Below are 17,954 nucleotides of genomic sequence, written 5' to 3' on the forward strand. Positions count from 1 at the left end.
TACCTATCAAGGTGTTCACTCACGTGACATGAGCAATGGAACTTTCACTCTTTTCTCTACTGATTCAGTAAAAACCACACCATTTTTCTAAACTTTATCTACGTAAGTTATTGAATCGGGGGCAAGCTTACGGTTCCATTGTTTCCTACACAAAATGGATTGAAGTGGAGTTAACGGCTTGTGCACGAAATATCATGGGCCATGGCATAGTATCCCTTAGCAGCGATCGTGGCATGCTATCCCTTCGCAACTACTAGGGAACATGACCCATATGAATGTTACTTGCCAGTACTTTGAAGTTGTCTGGCCCCTGACCAGGGTTTTCACAGATATTTTGTACCCGGTGATAGGATAAGACTTTCATTATGAAATGAGCTGACGATACTTGAATACAAAACATCCACTCAATCATGCATAACCAGACTGAATAGTGACAACATAAGATTTTAAATTACATAAAAAGCAACTGACTAGAAAATTCGTAGTGCTACAATATGAACAAAGCAATTACCTGTCGAACATTCACAAAATAGTATAAATAAGCGAATAATGATACAATAATTACAGGATTGCGAAATATGTCTCAATAAAAACAAAGTCCTCTCTAATAATTACAGAGTTCTAGATAAAATATCCATTAAGAATAACGATAAAATAGCGGGAAGGGGCACAGATTCGTTAAAATCGCAGTATATGATATAAACAATAAATATCAATATTTACAAAATAAGCGAATAGTAATAAAACACTGTAAGCTTATCCCTAAACACTTTGTAATGACAAACATTCAGGAGTATTTAATTATATCATATAAATATATTGATGGCGCAAATACTGCGATCTGATTGGTCGAGAGGTGAAAATAACCGTGTTATATTGGTAATGTAGCACGGTTGGGACAAGCACGAGCTCTCAGCTAGAGAAAACTTCCTTTTTGACGTTCTACGCCAGAATTTCAATTCAATATTACGATATAACAGCAATAAACCACTTCTGCAATGGGTATACCACTCAATTTTGACCAATTCACTCCGTATATTCACTCGCTATCGCTCGTGCACATAAGTCCTGAACTGGTCAAAATCTCGAGGTATACAGTCAATGGGTATGGTTTATTGCTTAAATAATAAGTCGGGTACAAACAACATTACTCGTATCCATGGAAATATCTCTCTATGTCTTCCCTGATATCTCACTTAAAGTTTATCTTTAAATTTGAATAATTGCAGACACAGAGCCAGGTGTTCCGAGCGGTCACCATGGAGACAGCCTTCTCAGCCATAGACGGAGGTAACATCGAATTCGTTCGTTTTGAGCAAGCCGATATCAATGGTATTTCCAGGTCTAAAATCGTGCCTGCACGCCATTTTGCCCGAAAAGCCATCGAAGGTGTCAAGGTCGATAGTAGTAATTTTGTACTGGATCCAAAAGACGAGAGAGTACATGGAACACGTTACCTTGACGATAAACATGACGACGACGTCATTTTGTTTCCGGACTTTGGCACCTTTCTTGTGTTACCATGGTATCCACGTACTGCGCGTGTCTTGACCGATTCCACCTGGAAAGGTGAATCAACGCCTACAAGCCCTCGCCACGTTGCTAAGCAACAGTTGGATTGTCTGCAAGAGATGGGATATACTTTGCTGTCTTCGTTTGCCTATGAGTTCCAATTGGTCAACAAGGAAACGAAACAGCCAATCACCACCGATATGATGGCAGGAGCAACGCTTCGAAATCACGTAAACACTAATTTTATCTATGAGATCATGCGAGGCTTACATGCCGTTGGCCTTGACGTTGAATCAGTGGAATCCAAGATCTTGCCTGGACAGCTTGCGATGCCGATCAGGCCATCATCTGGTATTTCAGGGGCAGACAACGGTTTCACTTTCAAGACAGCAATCAAAGAAATCGCACAGCTAAATGGTTATATCGCGTCATTTATGACGTCACCATATACCAATACTAAGGGCCATCCCGAGTGTGTAGATTTCAACGCATGTCATTTCAACCATTCCTTGTGGAGCAAGCGCAGAAACAAGTCGGTCTTGTTTGATGACGAAAATAGATACAAACTAACTAAGATTGGTGAAAGCTGGTTAGCGGGAATCTTGGAACATTCCCCGGCGATTTCATGCTTCGCCGCTTCGACAGTTAATTGCCGTGAGCAATACAGCGACGACGTTTCTGCATCGTGGGACTTTGGTAAACGTACAAGTCTTATCCATGTACGTGTGAATGGCGAGAAAGGCACACACTTTGAATACCGACTTGGTGGCGCAGCAGCTAACCCATATCTATTCCTTGCTGCTGTGGTAGCAGCCGGTATCGATGGAATCAAGCGAGAACTTCCACTCAACCAACCCCCTATCTCTGAGGAAAGAAACAAATCGCACGGTCACTCTGACGATGATGCAGTTACAATTCCGAAGAAGTTAGAAAAAGCCCTACAAGCTCTGGAGCGTGACAAAACAATGGTGTCTTTCCTCGGACAGGATTTAATCAAACACTTCGTAGCAGTCAAGCGGCGCGAGATCACTACCGGGGAAATTGTCGACAAACATGGGGAGAAAGACGTAAAGCGGAGAATGTACTTTGAATATATTTGAAATACCACCTGCTATTGAATTGCTCAGGAACTATCGTATTATCTCCCTTGGTTGATGTGTGAATGATATACTCTTTCTACTATCGGACTGTAAGCTTAAATATGTATACAGCTCAGCTTGTTAAAGTTACCTTTGACTTGCGCCTCGGGCGGCGAAATGGGGAAGAGTCTCGCGAAAGGTGTGTTTTGCTGAACATAACTACATAATAACCTAAAATCCCCGACTCACGCAGGAGACCTTAAAACAGACAATCCCGGTTGAAGACGGTGTAGAACTTTTATATAGCTAAACTAGGTTTAGAACTTCGTTTAACCATGAAAGTCTATGTTTTAACAGATACAAATGTGAATTTGACAGAACACCACTATCAACATCACTGCTCTTCAATGATGAACACAAGGTGTGGACGTCGTACAAATTCGTTGTGTAGAACGCTACAGAGTTCGGCTGATATCACATTATTATAAGTAACCCAGACATTAAATCTGCGAGTCGTGTAAATAACGCTTTATTTTTTAGCTTTATTTTCATCTGTCGATCAGAGCTGTTTGTCGGGTGGATCGTTTCAATCTAGCGACAAATCGTCAATTGTAATTAAGTCTTTATCGACAATCTCACTGCCAAATTGATGCCATATGGAAATGTTACAAGGTAACATTATCTTCGTTTCACTGCATCGTCAACTATTTTAAGGTACCATCTGTATAGACTGACTGTTTGCCAACGTTAAATCTATCCTCACAGACAACGGAGGTTATTTCGAGTGTACATAAGTTTTTGTATGTATGTATGTATGTATGTATGTATGTATGTATGTATGTATGTATGTATGTATGTATGTATGTATGTATGTATGTATGTATGCATGCATGCATGCATGTATGTATGTATGTATGTATGTATGTATGTTGTATGTATGTATGTATGTATGTATCTAAAACAGATATACATAGATACATACGTGTAGATACACACATAGATACAGAGACAAATTAATAAATAGATTGATATGTTTAGATACAGAGCTAAATTAATAAATAGATTGATATGTTTCACCTTAGTTGCTCAGTTGAATGAGCGAAAGCCGAACATCAGGACTATTTTCATTTATGAAAGCAATGTCTTGTTTACATTTCCTACATTTTACATTAGCATCTGTGCCAGCAACGCTTTGTAAATGTATACAAAATCTAATGCCATGTTGTCACCACCACATGCGCATGCTCAAATACGATTTGATTCCTCAGTGCCGTCAGTGGGCGCAGAGCGAGCTGTTGACTACATGTGGGTATTGTGATCTTGCTGATGGATTCCTATTTCTCCGACCGTCGCAATAGTTTTAAATTTTGTCAAGGAAAATTATCATAGGAAGACTATGTTTCACATTAGGATACTATTGCTGGGAATCGTTGTGATCGCCAAACTGGGTAAGTTGGTACGATAACGGTGAAAGCTTACACAGTATGCTTATCGACACTTTTTGTCGTGAGATGAAAACTAACATGAGCGTTGATTTTAACAATTACACAACATTCATTATTGTTGCTTAAAGTTTAACGGTTCAATGGTCATTGCTGTGAGTCATCAGTGTCAAGATTAATGTGCTTAATTGATATTTCCTTCCGTAAAGAAAATAACCATATATCGTCATTGTAGTTCAAAAGCAATTAATGCACAGCTGATAGTATTAAATATTACAAAAGCCACGACACTCTTTAATGCTGCCGATAATTGATAGACTAAAGTAAAATAGCCATGGATAGAGGTGAATAGGAAACCCTTATCTTAGTGTTTTCACCGCATAACAACGTCATAATTTGTGAACTGCTGCTTAATGTTATTTTGAAATTTGTGACCGAATTGCAAGATTTATCTATCAGAGAACTCAAGATGTTTGCCGGTGTTGCTGATGATTTACAAAATTATAACTTAGTCTTTACAGTTAGATAAAAGCCTGTTATTATGAAATCCGCCGGGATTAAATCTTTCAGCAAAATTTATCATACCTATGTATTACTTTACTTAAGAAAGAAATGACGTGTATCAAAGTATTCCATCAAGACGATGCAAATCTCCTACTTCATCTCCTCCAAGTGAATTTCATCTTTTACATCTACTTATTTCAAATTTCCTTCCTGAAACAGGAAAAGGTAAAAGTTGGATGTTTTGAAGTTAACGTGTATTTTCAAAGAATATGAATATTAATAAATGGGAGAAAGTGTATAAATAGAGTTGAAAAACATGTCATCTTGCAAATTTGCTGAAATTTTAATGGTACTGAAAATAATCAATATATTTGTCATAAATAAACAAAAAATCACTCATTGACCGAATCTAAAGTGCAATCAGAATAAAAGTGATCATATTAACATTAGCATCCTCTACACATTACATTTGTATTTACTTAATCGGTAGTTGCTTAGGGAATAAATCGGCGTAAAGGTTTCTCGTTTGTCCTACTGCTATCTCTGTAAATAAGAACATGAAATTCTATTAAGCCTCGGCCTACAAATGTCTACAGGTGTTCTTCTGGAAAGTTATGATTTGTGGGAAACGGCATGTTAATAGGCATAAAAACAAGTACCCTATAAAATCGCTAAAAGTAGCGAGAAAAAATCCGAGTATGCTATATTTCACCTCAGCTTGTTCAATACACACGCAACTCGCATTTATTGATAAATGTAATCTCTATCAGTTGTCATACATAACCATACAAATATAGCAAATATCTGATTATAGAGTTACAGGAGCCACTGTTAACTGTGAATATACCATGGAGATTATCTCTCAAATCAAGAGTCAATTACTATGGTTGTATTCCTACATTATTAACAACCATAATCAATTAAACGTTGCTGGTAGAGCAGCTTTCTGCACAAAATGTATAACAAAACACGTACCAACAAATCAAAGGGCTGTCCGCAATTTATTTGTTATGCAATTTTGTTCTATTTTTAAAGTCAGTGTGTTGGGCCTATCCATTGTGTTATCAGGTACAGATATGACACTCTCTGTGACATGTCAGTAAATTATCATCCGTATACGTATACAGGTGTCGTCATCTCCTGAAAGCTGAATGTTCTGATTTAATCAAGGAGCTAATCACATTCAGTCCATCAAATAAAGCTCTTAGTACTCGAACTGGAAAATCTGGTTGTCAGGGTCTTGATTACATCAGTGCATTAGCAAATTAGCCAATGTTTGCCGATGGATTACAATACGTGGTCGTAATAGACAACGAGAAAAGTGCTATGCCTCGCACTGATAGTTATTTACACTGTAGACATCTACCAAGATCACTAATGGCCTTGAAAAGATGGTTTCCTGACTAGAGACATAGCATTTCACAATAAAAATCAAAATCAAAATAACCACCTCAACCTAACAACAACAACAACAACAACAACAACAACAACAACAACAACAAACGAACAATCAGTGCACAGATATACGTACATCCGTACAAGCTTGTTATATACATGAACATGTCACATGAGTAACAATTAGACTTCATAGGTGTGTCTAAAAGGAAAATGCTTGTTTATTTTTTGATGAATTGAAGACATTTTAAGCGTAACAATCACAATCAATCAGTCACTCAAAACTCTAAGACTCTTCATGGATTATTTATACCTATGCAAAGACAGTGAGACTTATATTACTGCATCATATATCATCCTTGTCATTGACGTGATAATATAGTAGACCGTATTCTGACAAAATGTTTGGTTGAGGTGATCAAATCAATCTCAGCATCGTAGCCATGACTTATTGCTTGATAAATTAAAAGCACAAAAATTAATCCCGTTCGTCATCCACCTTCTCTTACAAGGGATAGCAGGAATCAATTCAATATGCCTGGCACACCCAGAGACTCAATGCTTGTAGTGGTCAGGTATTTGCAAAAACTGCATTCTTGATGTGAAACATGACGTTCATAGCAGATAGGAGATCGATACACTGATGGCTGGACAGACCTATGTGACGCTTTCAGATCGGTACCTATGACAGTCGTTGGATTTTGTGTTAGCAAATGCTGCTTCGGTCAACTCTTTCCTATAAAAGCGTATGACGTCAATTTATTAGAATTATCATATTTGTTTGTATTTTCAGCTGACGGGCAGAACATTACAGGGGTACAGGTTGAAGATCAGTTAAGACACAAACTATTTGCCAGGTACGACAGAACAGTCAGGCCGTCAAATGAAAGCGACAAACCCGTTGTCGTCAATGTTGCATTATCTGTGACTCAGCTTCTCGATGTCGTAAGTATCACGTATATCTCACCATTTAGGTCTATGTCCAGACCTGTAAAGGTAAATTGGCACAGTTCAGTACCATCCTGTAAAGGATATTCGTAGAACTTCTCTTAGGGGTCAGTAGGGCAGGCAACTTTTTCTTATCTGTGTGAGTGGGTGATGGGCGGTCAGGCAGGTTTCCTCATCGGCGGCCGGACAAATTTCATTGTTGTGATCAGAGAGCAACTTGAAAACAGTCTATCGGCTTGGCAGTGATTAGGATTCCGTTGTGTATAAGGGGTTTGCTGATTTGGAGGAAAACAACACATGTAGTGAAGAGAGTTGATTGGGGGGGGGGGGCTTTAGTTAAAGGGAAGACGCAGTAGGATTTTTTTTGCAGGGAACGGGGAAGCTGGAATGTCTCTTGTTTGGAAGTGGGGAGAGGGGGAAGCTTTTGGGCGGAGGGAAATTTTCAAATCGCAGTGTGGAGAGCAGTTACAACTATCTTTCTCTTTCTCTGTCTTTTCGAATATGATAGAAACCAGTAGACAAATTTTTACAGCGGGTGATTGGCTTCCCCTTAAAATTGCGATTTAAACTTCTTCTAGATTTGACAATGAACCTGACTTTGAAAATGTCAGAGCCCATATGCAGATTTGTCTGGGCCTATGTGAAGCTGTCTTTTCACGTGCACATACACTGATTTACTTACACCTTCCTTCAACCCTCCATACATTCATCAATAATTGCATTCTTGTCAATGGGACTAAGTTAACGCGTATGAATATTCCGCAAATAAACGATTTACACATGTGCATGTCCACACATATACGCACGCAGTCAACATGCGATTAAATAAATGCTTTACTATGGATATATATATATATATATATATATATATATATATATATATATATATATATATATATATATATATATATATATATATATATATATCTATCTATCTATCTATCTATCTATCTTAGATAGATAGATAGATAGATAGATAGATAGATAGATAGATAGATAGATAGATAGATAGATTGATTTTGTATCTGTATTTTATGTATTTACTTTTTGGTACGTACTTGCATATACGTATCATCATGGAACTGAATCAGATGGCCAGGCATGCCAACAACATGCTAAGCAGAAAGACAGATAGCCGTCCACATTTCACATACATATGTAAATAATCGAGTAACAGACGGAAAAGTTTGGGGAAAAAAAGACTAACGGTAAATTAAATCTTCAAGCAGTTAAAATTAGAAGTAATTTGGTTTCATGAGTTAGAATCTATTGCCAGAGTCTAGATTTGCATTTCAAGCTTCCATAGCTTGAGACAACGAGGCATATACATGAAAGGCAATTGTGTTTGAGTTAATGCACCATTTTATTTATGGGTTCATGTAAATTAACAACTACCTACAATATGCAAAACATCTGTTTTGTGCGGTTAGCTCATCCATCCTAACTAGTATAGTGTAAATGATCGCATAGGCCACAACAGCAAGGGCGTTTTTAATCGCTGTCAAAATTCGATCATTTTCTGACAAGCAATATATCTCTGGTCGGTGTCGGTGAACTATAAACATGTGCTGACTGCATCTACAGACTGGATTTTAAATGGCCATAAATCATCAGCTGTATTATAATTTCAATAGCTAACGGCTGTCTGTTTCATTTGAATAAAAATATGTGAAAGTAAATGTAGCTGTGACGTGTTCTGCACTGAAGGAAGTATGCAGAGTTACCAAAATTTCTTTATTTCGTCTTAAACTGGTTTTTATCGACTATTTTCACCTAGGACGAAAAGCGACAAGTTATTACTCTGAGTACTTGGTTATATCAGGTAAGTCTCTTGTCGTTATCGTATTCCTATATACGACCTTAAAATTTTGTTTGTTTGTTTGTTTGTTTGTTTGTTTGTTTGTTTGTGTGGTGTGTGTGTGTGTGTGTGTGTGAGAGAGAGAGAGAGAGAGAGAGAGAGAGAGAGAGAGAGAGAGAGAGAGAGAGAGAGAGAGAGAGAGAGAGAGAAAACAGAAAGACAAACACTGACGTAGTATAAGAGACGGAACACTTCAGATTAAAGCAAATTATTAGATATGGGAATAAATAAAAACTGACTTAAATTAAGATTCATGATGACCACTACCGAGATTAAAACTTGTTGGAAGAGAACGTCGTTTGAAAATAAAAGGGCAGTCATCAAATGCCTTAAACTATTTCAGATATGGAAAGATTATCGTCTAGAGTGGAACCCGAGTGATCATGCAGGTATACGTTCCATAGCATCACTTGCAAAGGACGTATGGTATCCTGATACAGCACTGTATACAAGGTAGATATAGTTATCATCTCGGTAACTCCTCGGTATACATTTACTTGGTTTTGCAAATTCCTCAAGCATCCTAACATTGCGGTAAAGTCATTACATCGTCCGTGAATGTCGCCATCATACAGACGTTGATTATGCAGTCAAATGCAAAACGTGTCCATGCCATATCAATTAATTAGGTTGCAAATGGTATTTGTCTCCTGAAATTTTGTTAGTCAAACACGAAGTTTGTATAATATGCATACGAACTGGCTACTAATGTACTCTGTGCAACGGATCAAAAGCGTCATTCCAGCTTTCATCCTTTCCAGGCATACAGGATTCAGCGTATAGATATATAAGCTCAACCATGACAAAGGGTTGTAAAAGAAGGTCGCAGCTTAATTATACATCTCCCAATGGTAAAAATGTCCCTTTCAGAGCGACCCGTTTTTCTCTTTGAGATTTGCTTGAATAATATTGGTATGGTTATTTTCTATCAAACATCTGTGCAAAACATCAAAAGGATCAACAATATCACCTAATGGACGCATGGAGAAAAATCGATGAATCTATCCGTTAAACCAACATCAAGGTATGTATTGCAGATCCAAGTCCCTTTCATGTGTAAGTGAATTAACAACCAATCAAATGTCCAAATCTTTATTTCTCCACAGCGCCAGTGAAGAGCACATGAACTTCCCGACCGTGATTGCGGACTCGGTTACGACACTGATTCAGTTTGACGGCAATGTGACTGCTTGCTCCGCCCATATATACATAATCCCGTGCAAGATGGACATCGTTGACTTCCCCTTCGACAGGCAATCCTGTGATATGTCCATTGGCACCTGGGTGTACAACCTGTCCCAGCTCGACTACAGACCAATGTTTGAAACCATTCAATATGAAGGATTCATACGAAACACGGAATGGAGCCTCACCAACTCGGCAGTTGCTCGATATACGGCTGACTTCATTGTATTTGCTGGGACGTATTCCTACATGTCTTTTACCATATTCATGGAGCGTAAACCTCTCTACTACATTGTCAATCTTATTCTTCCATGTGCATTATTCTCTCTTCTCTCTGTTGCTGTATTCCTTCTGCCCCCTGACTCTAATGACCGTATCAACATGGGTGTTTCTATTTTACTGACTCTTTTTGTGTTCAATTTACTTGTAGCTGATATCATGCCCCCAACATCAGAAAATGTGCCAGGTCTGTCTTTATATCTCCTTTTCAACATGGCCAGTATAGTTGGTGTGGTTGTTGTATCAGCGTTTCTTATTTCCCTTCACACAAGGAAAGGCAGAATCCCATACTGCGTGAAAGTTATCTTCCTGGACAAACTGGCAAAAATTGTTTGCTATAGCAACAAGAAGGGGGCCAGCAACCGACGATACAGTGCTGGGATTTTGCCTTCTACAGTCAATGGAAGACATAGGTCCGCAATATTGGTCAGTTCATACCACCCCGCAACAAACGAAAGTGAAAACGAGGCTTTCAAACCACAGTCAAACAACACACGCTGTCAGAAACCTGAACAACCGAAAATAAATGAGAAAACTCTCCTTACACAAAACGCCCTCTTTTTGAGAGAGGTCTTACACAAGCTAGAGGAAGTTATCGAACTCAATCGAAAAATAAGTCAAAAGTATACACCCGAAACTACGAACGCAGACGACAATGGAGAGGCGGGAGATTGGAGAACATTGGCTCTTGTTATCAACAGAATTGTTTTTATTTTGTTTCTGGTTATATACCTCAGCGGAACTCTATTTATCTTTGGTATGTAAAGCAATAATTAAAAGTTTTTGAACATAATCATGCTGATAAACTAATCCATTTTGTCAGTGAAATAAGTTTCGATGTTATTCACATCGATGACTTGCCCGTTTTGTCACCATCGATGTTATCGTCTAAAGGATCTGAAATATCACACATGATTTTCAGGTGACACTTTCCATACATATGTGTTAATCCATTAAATGTTACGTGGTGTCACAATCATCATGACTACAATATTATCGTCTTAGTGTAAACATTTCGGATTTTCTCTGTAATAATAACAGTTAATGTTATGATTATCCTTTGAGCACCTACTTAACGTCTAAAAACTAAGGGAGTATAATACATTTGTTCGCTGGCTGCCACATCTCAGTATGTGAAATAGTACAAGGGAATTTAGGGGAAATGCAGATATTGCCTGAAATGAAAGGCGATAGAATATTATAAACTTCCCATGCTATCAGCAAGGGTGGACATTAGTGGCATTCGTTGATGCCTGAGTAATGCGATTCATCGTGTTTTGATGAAAAATTCAACGTCCGACTCGCTTAAAAGTAAAAACCAGAGTTCTGTTTGATGGCGGTTGTTGCTAGAGGAAAATGTACAAAAATTGCAATGTCAAGATGTACATACATGCGACGCCAATCTTGGTTTAGGGCGCCCTCATTTTTAAAGTCAACGGAATCGCTTTCTTGGAATTTCTGCAGTGATTGTCGTAATTATAATCACATTGTTCAATCTGAATAATTCTAGGACGTCTGCCATACGTCATTCATTGCTTGTTTTTAACATGTACTAAAGACATTCATGTAAATTAAAGATCTTGAAAAATGCTTCTGTCTCTGATATCCTAGAATACAGTTTTCAATAAAGATATACGATAGTTATTAATCTCGTCAGAACATGTATGGCCGCAGTGTCTGCTACCGCACCAAGGCACTGTACACGTATATCTATGATTGGAACTGCGTAGTGTTACTGTAATCAGGAGATATTCGGATTAAAATAACATCTGAAAATAACTCTGTAGGCTCTGAAGTATTTTTATGCAAGTACGAACTGGTATTCACGCGTTTAAAGTGCGCATGCTGCGTTTTTACCTTCAAACTGTTCAACATTGATAACCTAGCTATAGGTCACTGGAGGTTACAGTGCGCGGTTTGAACGCGACAAATTTAGAAATTTCAGCCATAATTTAATAATATTAGACTAGAAAAACGAGTCTTTGGCATTCGAGTAGCTCTTCCGATGATTTGGAGATGACGTCATACGAGTGACGCCCATAGCTTTACAAACCGATGACGTGGAAATGACGTAATAAGTGTGATGCCAATAGCTGTACAAATCGGAAAAGCAAATGAAATCAAACACCTGTGAACATTATCCATCGCATTATTTGCAAGGGGTCAGTATCGTTTTCTCGAATTTGTATGCTTTGAGATCGCCTTGAAAATCAACAATTGCACGGAAATGACTAATTTTACACATCAGTATTTAGTGAATGGATGCTTTAGACAGTTCAATGTCAATTTTTAGAGTTGAAATATACCATAGATGGACATTACTTTCCAAGGTTAGTTTAATTATTATGATTAAAGTTGAACGACACATGGTAATCTTTACTATAAGGTCGTTTTAACTCACCGCTAATCATAAACATTCTATTTGCAATACTTTAATTTACTTTTCGGAGTCCGATTACCTATTTGTAGTCTTTAAAAGCACAACCTGATATAACTTAGTTTGAGTTGCACTTCATTATCAGTTTGATTATTTCTAGTAAATTATTAGGGGCCCAAGCCTACCGGCTGGGCCCCTATTGGTTTTATAGGAGTTCAATATTCTTCTTCTTCTTCTTCTTCTTCTTCTTCCGCTCTTTTTTGTCGACCTAGAACTCAATCACCGCTTACCGCAAACTTCTGAAACTTGCAGGGCTAATAGGTACCTATGAGATCTCGTGCACCTGGGTATAGAAATTTCGAATAGTCGCGCGACCTGGCGGCCATATTGGATTTGCGAAAAATACCGACTTAATTTTAAAAATTCTTCTTCTCCAGAACCAACATACAGATTTAGCTGAAATTTTACTCATGTCATCCTTAGAGTGATCTCTTTCAAGTTTGCGAAAGACGTTTGGATTGGTCACGTGATTTGGCCGCCATCTTGGATTTTATGAAAATCGCAATTTAATCATTAAAAATCTTCTTCTCCAGAACAAACACACCGATTTAACTGAAATTTTACTCATCTCATCCTCAGAGTGATCTCTTTTAAGTTTGCGAAAGACATTTGGATTGGTCACATGATTTGGCCGCCATCTTGGATTTTATGCGCATATCTAATTCTGAGCCAGCCAATAGAGCTAAAGGTCTGATTTTCGGTATATAGGGATAACTTAGCAATACAATTTTTTTGACAAAATGTCACGTGACCTCGATGACCTTTGACCTTGAATATACGTATATGTCCATAACTCAATAACCACAAGTGCTACACCCTTCATATTTGGTATGATGGGAGACCTTATGACACCATATCCTGTACCTCATTAATTATGCGCATATGTAATTCTGAGCCAGCCAATAGAGCTAAAGGTCTGATTTTTGGTATATAGGCATAACTTAGCATTACAATTTTTTTGACAAAATGTCACGTGACCTCGATAACCTTTGACCTTGAAAATACGTATATGTCCATAACTCAGTAACCACAAGTGCTACACCCTTCATATTTGGTATGATGGAGACCTTATGACACCCATATCCTGTACCTCATTAATTATGCGCATATGTAATTCTGAGCCAGCCAATAGAGCTAAAGGTCTGATTTTTGGTATATAGGGATAACTTAGCAATACAATTTTTTTGACAAAATGTCACATGACCTCGATGACCTTTGACCTTGAAAATACGTATATGTCCATAACTCAGTAACCACAAGTGCTACACCCTTCATATTTGGTATGATGGGAGACCTTATGACACCACATCCTGTACCTCATTAATTATGCGCATATGTAATTCTGAGCCAGCCAATAGAGCTAGAGTCTGATTTTTGGTATATAGGGATAACTTAGCAATACAATTTTTTTTGACAAAATGTCACATGACCTCGATGACCTTTGACCTTGAAAATACGTATATGTCCATAACTCAGTAACCACAAGTGTACACCCTTCATATTTGGTATGATGGGAGACCTTATGACACCACATCCTGTACCTCATTAATTATGCGCATATCTAATTCTGAGCCAGCCAATAGAGCTAGAGGTCTGATTTTTGGTATATAGGGATAACTTAGCAAGACAATTTTTTTTGACATAATGTCACGTGACCTCGATAACCTTTGACCTTGAATATACGTATAAATCAATAAACTCAGTAACCACAAGTGCTACAGCCTTCATATTTGGTATGATGGAAGACGTTATGACACCACATCCTGTACCTCATTAATTATGCGCATATGTAATTCTGAGCCAGCCAATAGATCTAAAGGTCTGATTTTGGTATATAGGGATAACTTAGCAATACAATTTTTTGACAAAATGTCACATGACCTCGATGACCTTGACCTTGAAAATACGTATATGTCCATAACTCAGTAACCACAAGTGCTACACCCTTCATATTTGGTATGATGGGAGACCTTATGACACCACATCCTGTACCTCATTAATTATGCGCATATCTAATCTGAGCTAGCCAATAGAGCTAAAGGTCTGATTTTTGGTATATAGGGATAACTAAGCTTTACAATTTTTTTGACAAAATGTCACGTGACCTCGATGACCTTTGCCCTAAATATGAGTATATGTCCATAACTCAGTAACCACAAGTGCTACATCCTTCATATTTCGCCGCCATATTGGATTTTCGTAGAATATGCAATTCCACTGACACGTACAGTAACTATGAGATGATGTTCAAAATCATACTTTTCCAAGATCGAATTTTGCACATAATATCATTAGTGCAAGATCTTTCAACCATGTTATCCGCTTGGGCCCCGCCAACGCTGCTTGCAGCTTTAATTCTTATATCTTTATGCTTTATCTCAAAACCGTAAATTTCACACATTCTTGTCGTCAGAAAATAAACCGCGAGTTTTGTTTGCGCTCACGTTTCGTCAAGTATGATAATCTCACGCATAAAATGTTTACATATATGATTTAAACGAAATAGAGTTGCTCACTACAGCTGCTGTGTAAATCATGGTCAGGAGTTCATGTGTTTTGCAAAATGTACTTTATCGCAAATACTTCAAAATGTGGTATGCCACGACATTCAGGTAATAAATTTTGCGCCAGTTTGTTGTGATTGAAGTTATTGTTGTGTCAGACACAAAGCCGTGCAAATTGGACGTGAATGTTGGCTGACGCTCAGCATTAAGTAGGTCAATTTTGCTTCCATGAGATAAATGAACTTTAACCTCCATGTAGAAAAATATAATTTTTATCATGTATGTGTTAAGTGACATAATGTGGATATGATGGTATCACAAAATGAGAAAAACGGCCCTATAAGTTCTCTAAAGCAAATTATGTTATTTAAGTTATAACGATAAAATTGTAAGACAAGAGTCGGCGACGAAACAAATGCGATCATTTCATTCTTAAATTACAGAATTGATACGTTGATCCTTCGACAAATAGAAACTTCCCTATTAAAGTAATAGTATCCACATAGACTGATAATATGGTCCAAACCTGATGTATCTGGATGAAAGCAAAACACACAATCATAGTCATGAACCATATAAAATGGCAAAGTATCAAATTTTCAAACGTCAGCGATTTCAATGTTTGCGTTGATGTAAAAGTCAAGACAGTGCATAGCAGTCTAAATTCGTGTCATACCGAAGATGCACTGCCTTACAAATTGACAGTTAGTAGCATATTGAAATACTCAAAATAGATTCAAATGTCTTAAGTAGGTCAATTAGAAAGCCCGTCAATTGCAGTCTTTGCGGAAAGATGATAAGATTTACCAGCTCTGATGTGCTCTTATCAGTGATTTCTATAGTATACATAGATATTCACCCCAGAGCACAGTTAAACAGTCTACCAGCCACTGACACTAGACAAACAAAGGCTGCAGCGTCCGACCAATGCTATAACTGGGTCATACAGTCATGGCAACCGATTTTGATGACTTGATAAATGGTAGCAACTGCTCCTAAGGGCAGATAGTTAAGATTGCTTACTACCCGGCAGTATATCTGACCCAAATTAATGCCATTGAATTTCCTAGTCTTCGTTTTGGAGAAGTGATTTTAATAAATAAATAAATAAATAAATAAATAAATAAATAAATAAATAAATAAATAAATAAATAAATAAATACTTGATCGAGAAATCGAGTGGTGAGTACATTGTTGAGGACAAGGCATAAATTCTTCCATTTCAAACACCACACGCAGAGAAACATGAAATTCTGCTTTGAATTACTTCAGCACAGCTAACCACGGTACTATCATTGTGAAGTTTTTAGACGATGAGGCTACGTCACGACCAGGCCCCATCCTTGCAATACAAAAGTGAAACTTACGCGATGCAGTAAATTTGTGAAATGGATAGCTGAGTTGAAAGACTTACCGTATTGGTTTCCGATAACAAGAAGCGATATTGTCAGTTCTCTAAGTTCAGTGTCTCAATCAATCATACTGATAACGTAGAAATTTTCGTTTATGGTCAACTCACATGACAATTCATGGCGTCATCACTTAAAACTGTGTCAGTTACTGTTTCAAACTAACAGTATATGCAAGATCTTTCATCGAAAAATATAAACGTATTTAAGAATCTTGAAATATATTTCAGTCCAACATATTTTGCAGATTGTTAAATTTTTTCCTAATCGATAATTCTCTATGAGAAGTCAGCAAATAAGACCTAGTTAGGAATGGTTTAATCTTTTTGCTTGAAGGGCGACGTAAAATATACAGATGGATATAGACGGTAAGACAGACAGACAGACAGACAGACAGACAGTGAGAGCGTTTTAATGTTTCAGTTCCTAGTGATCGTCGGAAATGATAGCTATGGCAAGAAATGCCGATAGCTTCTCTTCAACATTTTCAAAAAATGTTGAAAATGTCGAAACTGGTAATTAAATGAAAATAAAGAGTTTATTTCGTCAAGCTCTTTACATTAACTTAGGAATTCTTACCATCACAGGACAATAGTCGTCCGTTGATTTATTAATTAGCGGGTAAAATAATCTACCGAGATAAATCTTGTCACATAAAGATAGTCCATTTAACGAACTGATAATTTTGAAAAGGAATTTGACTTTGAAACTACAATGATAACATTAACGTTTGCGTGTACAAGAGAAATACTACGAAGGAAATTTCAAAAATGAGAAAACGTACTATTCTGTGCTATTTTCCATCATTTTGAAATGTTCACGGAAAAGAAAACTCCATGTCCTTTTTTATGACTGACATAATTTTTAAGTATTTTTTGTGGTGCTAGTAGGTACGATATGATAAGAAATTCATATAGTGCCTGGTGTCCATCAAAATGTTCACTGGCGCTTTACACAATGTAACACAGGTATGCTCTATCAAAAAAATAGGTGTTTAGTGTGGATTTCAGATTTTCAGTACTTGATGCAGAATGAATATGACTAGGCAGCCCATTCTACAATGTAGCAGCAACATATGAAAATGAATAATCACCAGACATGAAAATGAACAATCACCAGACTTGAGTTGTGTCCGTGGAATTTTGAGAGTCTAATCCATCTCCTGAACGGAGAGATCTGAAAATGTCACTGCGTGTTCGTTCAATAGGTTCAGTCATGTATTCAGGTACAGAACAGTTCAAAGCCTTGTAGGTGAGGAATAAAATCTTGAATTGAATTCTATATATGACTAGTAACAGTGAAATTTCTTCAGAATAGGAGATATATGTTCTTGTTTCTTCACCTGTATGTGCGATTAAACGTGCGGCAGAGTTTTGTACTCTCTGTAATAAAGCGATGTTGG

The 17,954-nt window shown here is 37.4% G+C and overlaps 2 protein-coding genes across 2 annotated transcripts; both read left to right on the top strand.

Annotated features, from left to right (window-relative positions):
* Nucleotides 1-1,259: 1,259 nt before the first annotated feature.
* Nucleotides 1,260-2,612, top strand: LOC139151466 (lengsin-like). The gene has a single exon (XM_070724292.1). It carries the CDS (start codon nt 1,260-1,262, stop codon nt 2,610-2,612), a length of 1,353 nt encoding a protein of 450 aa, XP_070580393.1.
* Nucleotides 2,613-2,710: 98 nt separating this feature from the next.
* Nucleotides 2,711-11,981, top strand: LOC139151455 (neuronal acetylcholine receptor subunit alpha-6-like). The gene is made up of 5 exons (XM_070724283.1): nt 2,711-4,039; nt 6,726-6,877; nt 8,658-8,702; nt 9,082-9,191; nt 9,845-11,981. The coding sequence occupies exons 1-5, from the start codon at nt 3,988-3,990 to the stop codon at nt 10,965-10,967; spliced, it is 1,482 nt and encodes a 493-aa protein (XP_070580384.1). The 5' UTR covers nt 2,711-3,987; the 3' UTR covers nt 10,968-11,981.
* Nucleotides 11,982-17,954: the final 5,973 nt, after the last annotated feature.

Source organism: Ptychodera flava, chromosome 2 (genome assembly GCF_041260155.1).
Source record: "Ptychodera flava strain L36383 chromosome 2, AS_Pfla_20210202, whole genome shotgun sequence".
NCBI classification, from domain to species: Eukaryota; Metazoa; Hemichordata; class Enteropneusta; family Ptychoderidae; genus Ptychodera; species Ptychodera flava.

Bases quoted from the DNA above. Each gene is read 5' to 3' on its own strand.
- LOC139151466 (XM_070724292.1), top strand. From the start codon at position 1,260: ATGGAGACAGCCTTCTCAGCCATAGACGGAGGTAACATCGAATTCGTT.
- LOC139151455 (XM_070724283.1), top strand. From the start codon at position 3,988: ATGTTTCACATTAGGATACTATTGCTGGGAATCGTTGTGATCGCCAAA. The intron at 4,040-6,725 runs GTAAGTTGGTAC...TTGTATTTTCAG, and splicing joins CGTTGTGATCGCCAAACTGG to CTGACGGGCAGAACATTACA. The intron at 9,192-9,844 runs GTAGATATAGTT...ATTTCTCCACAG, and splicing joins GATACAGCACTGTATACAAG to CGCCAGTGAAGAGCACATGA.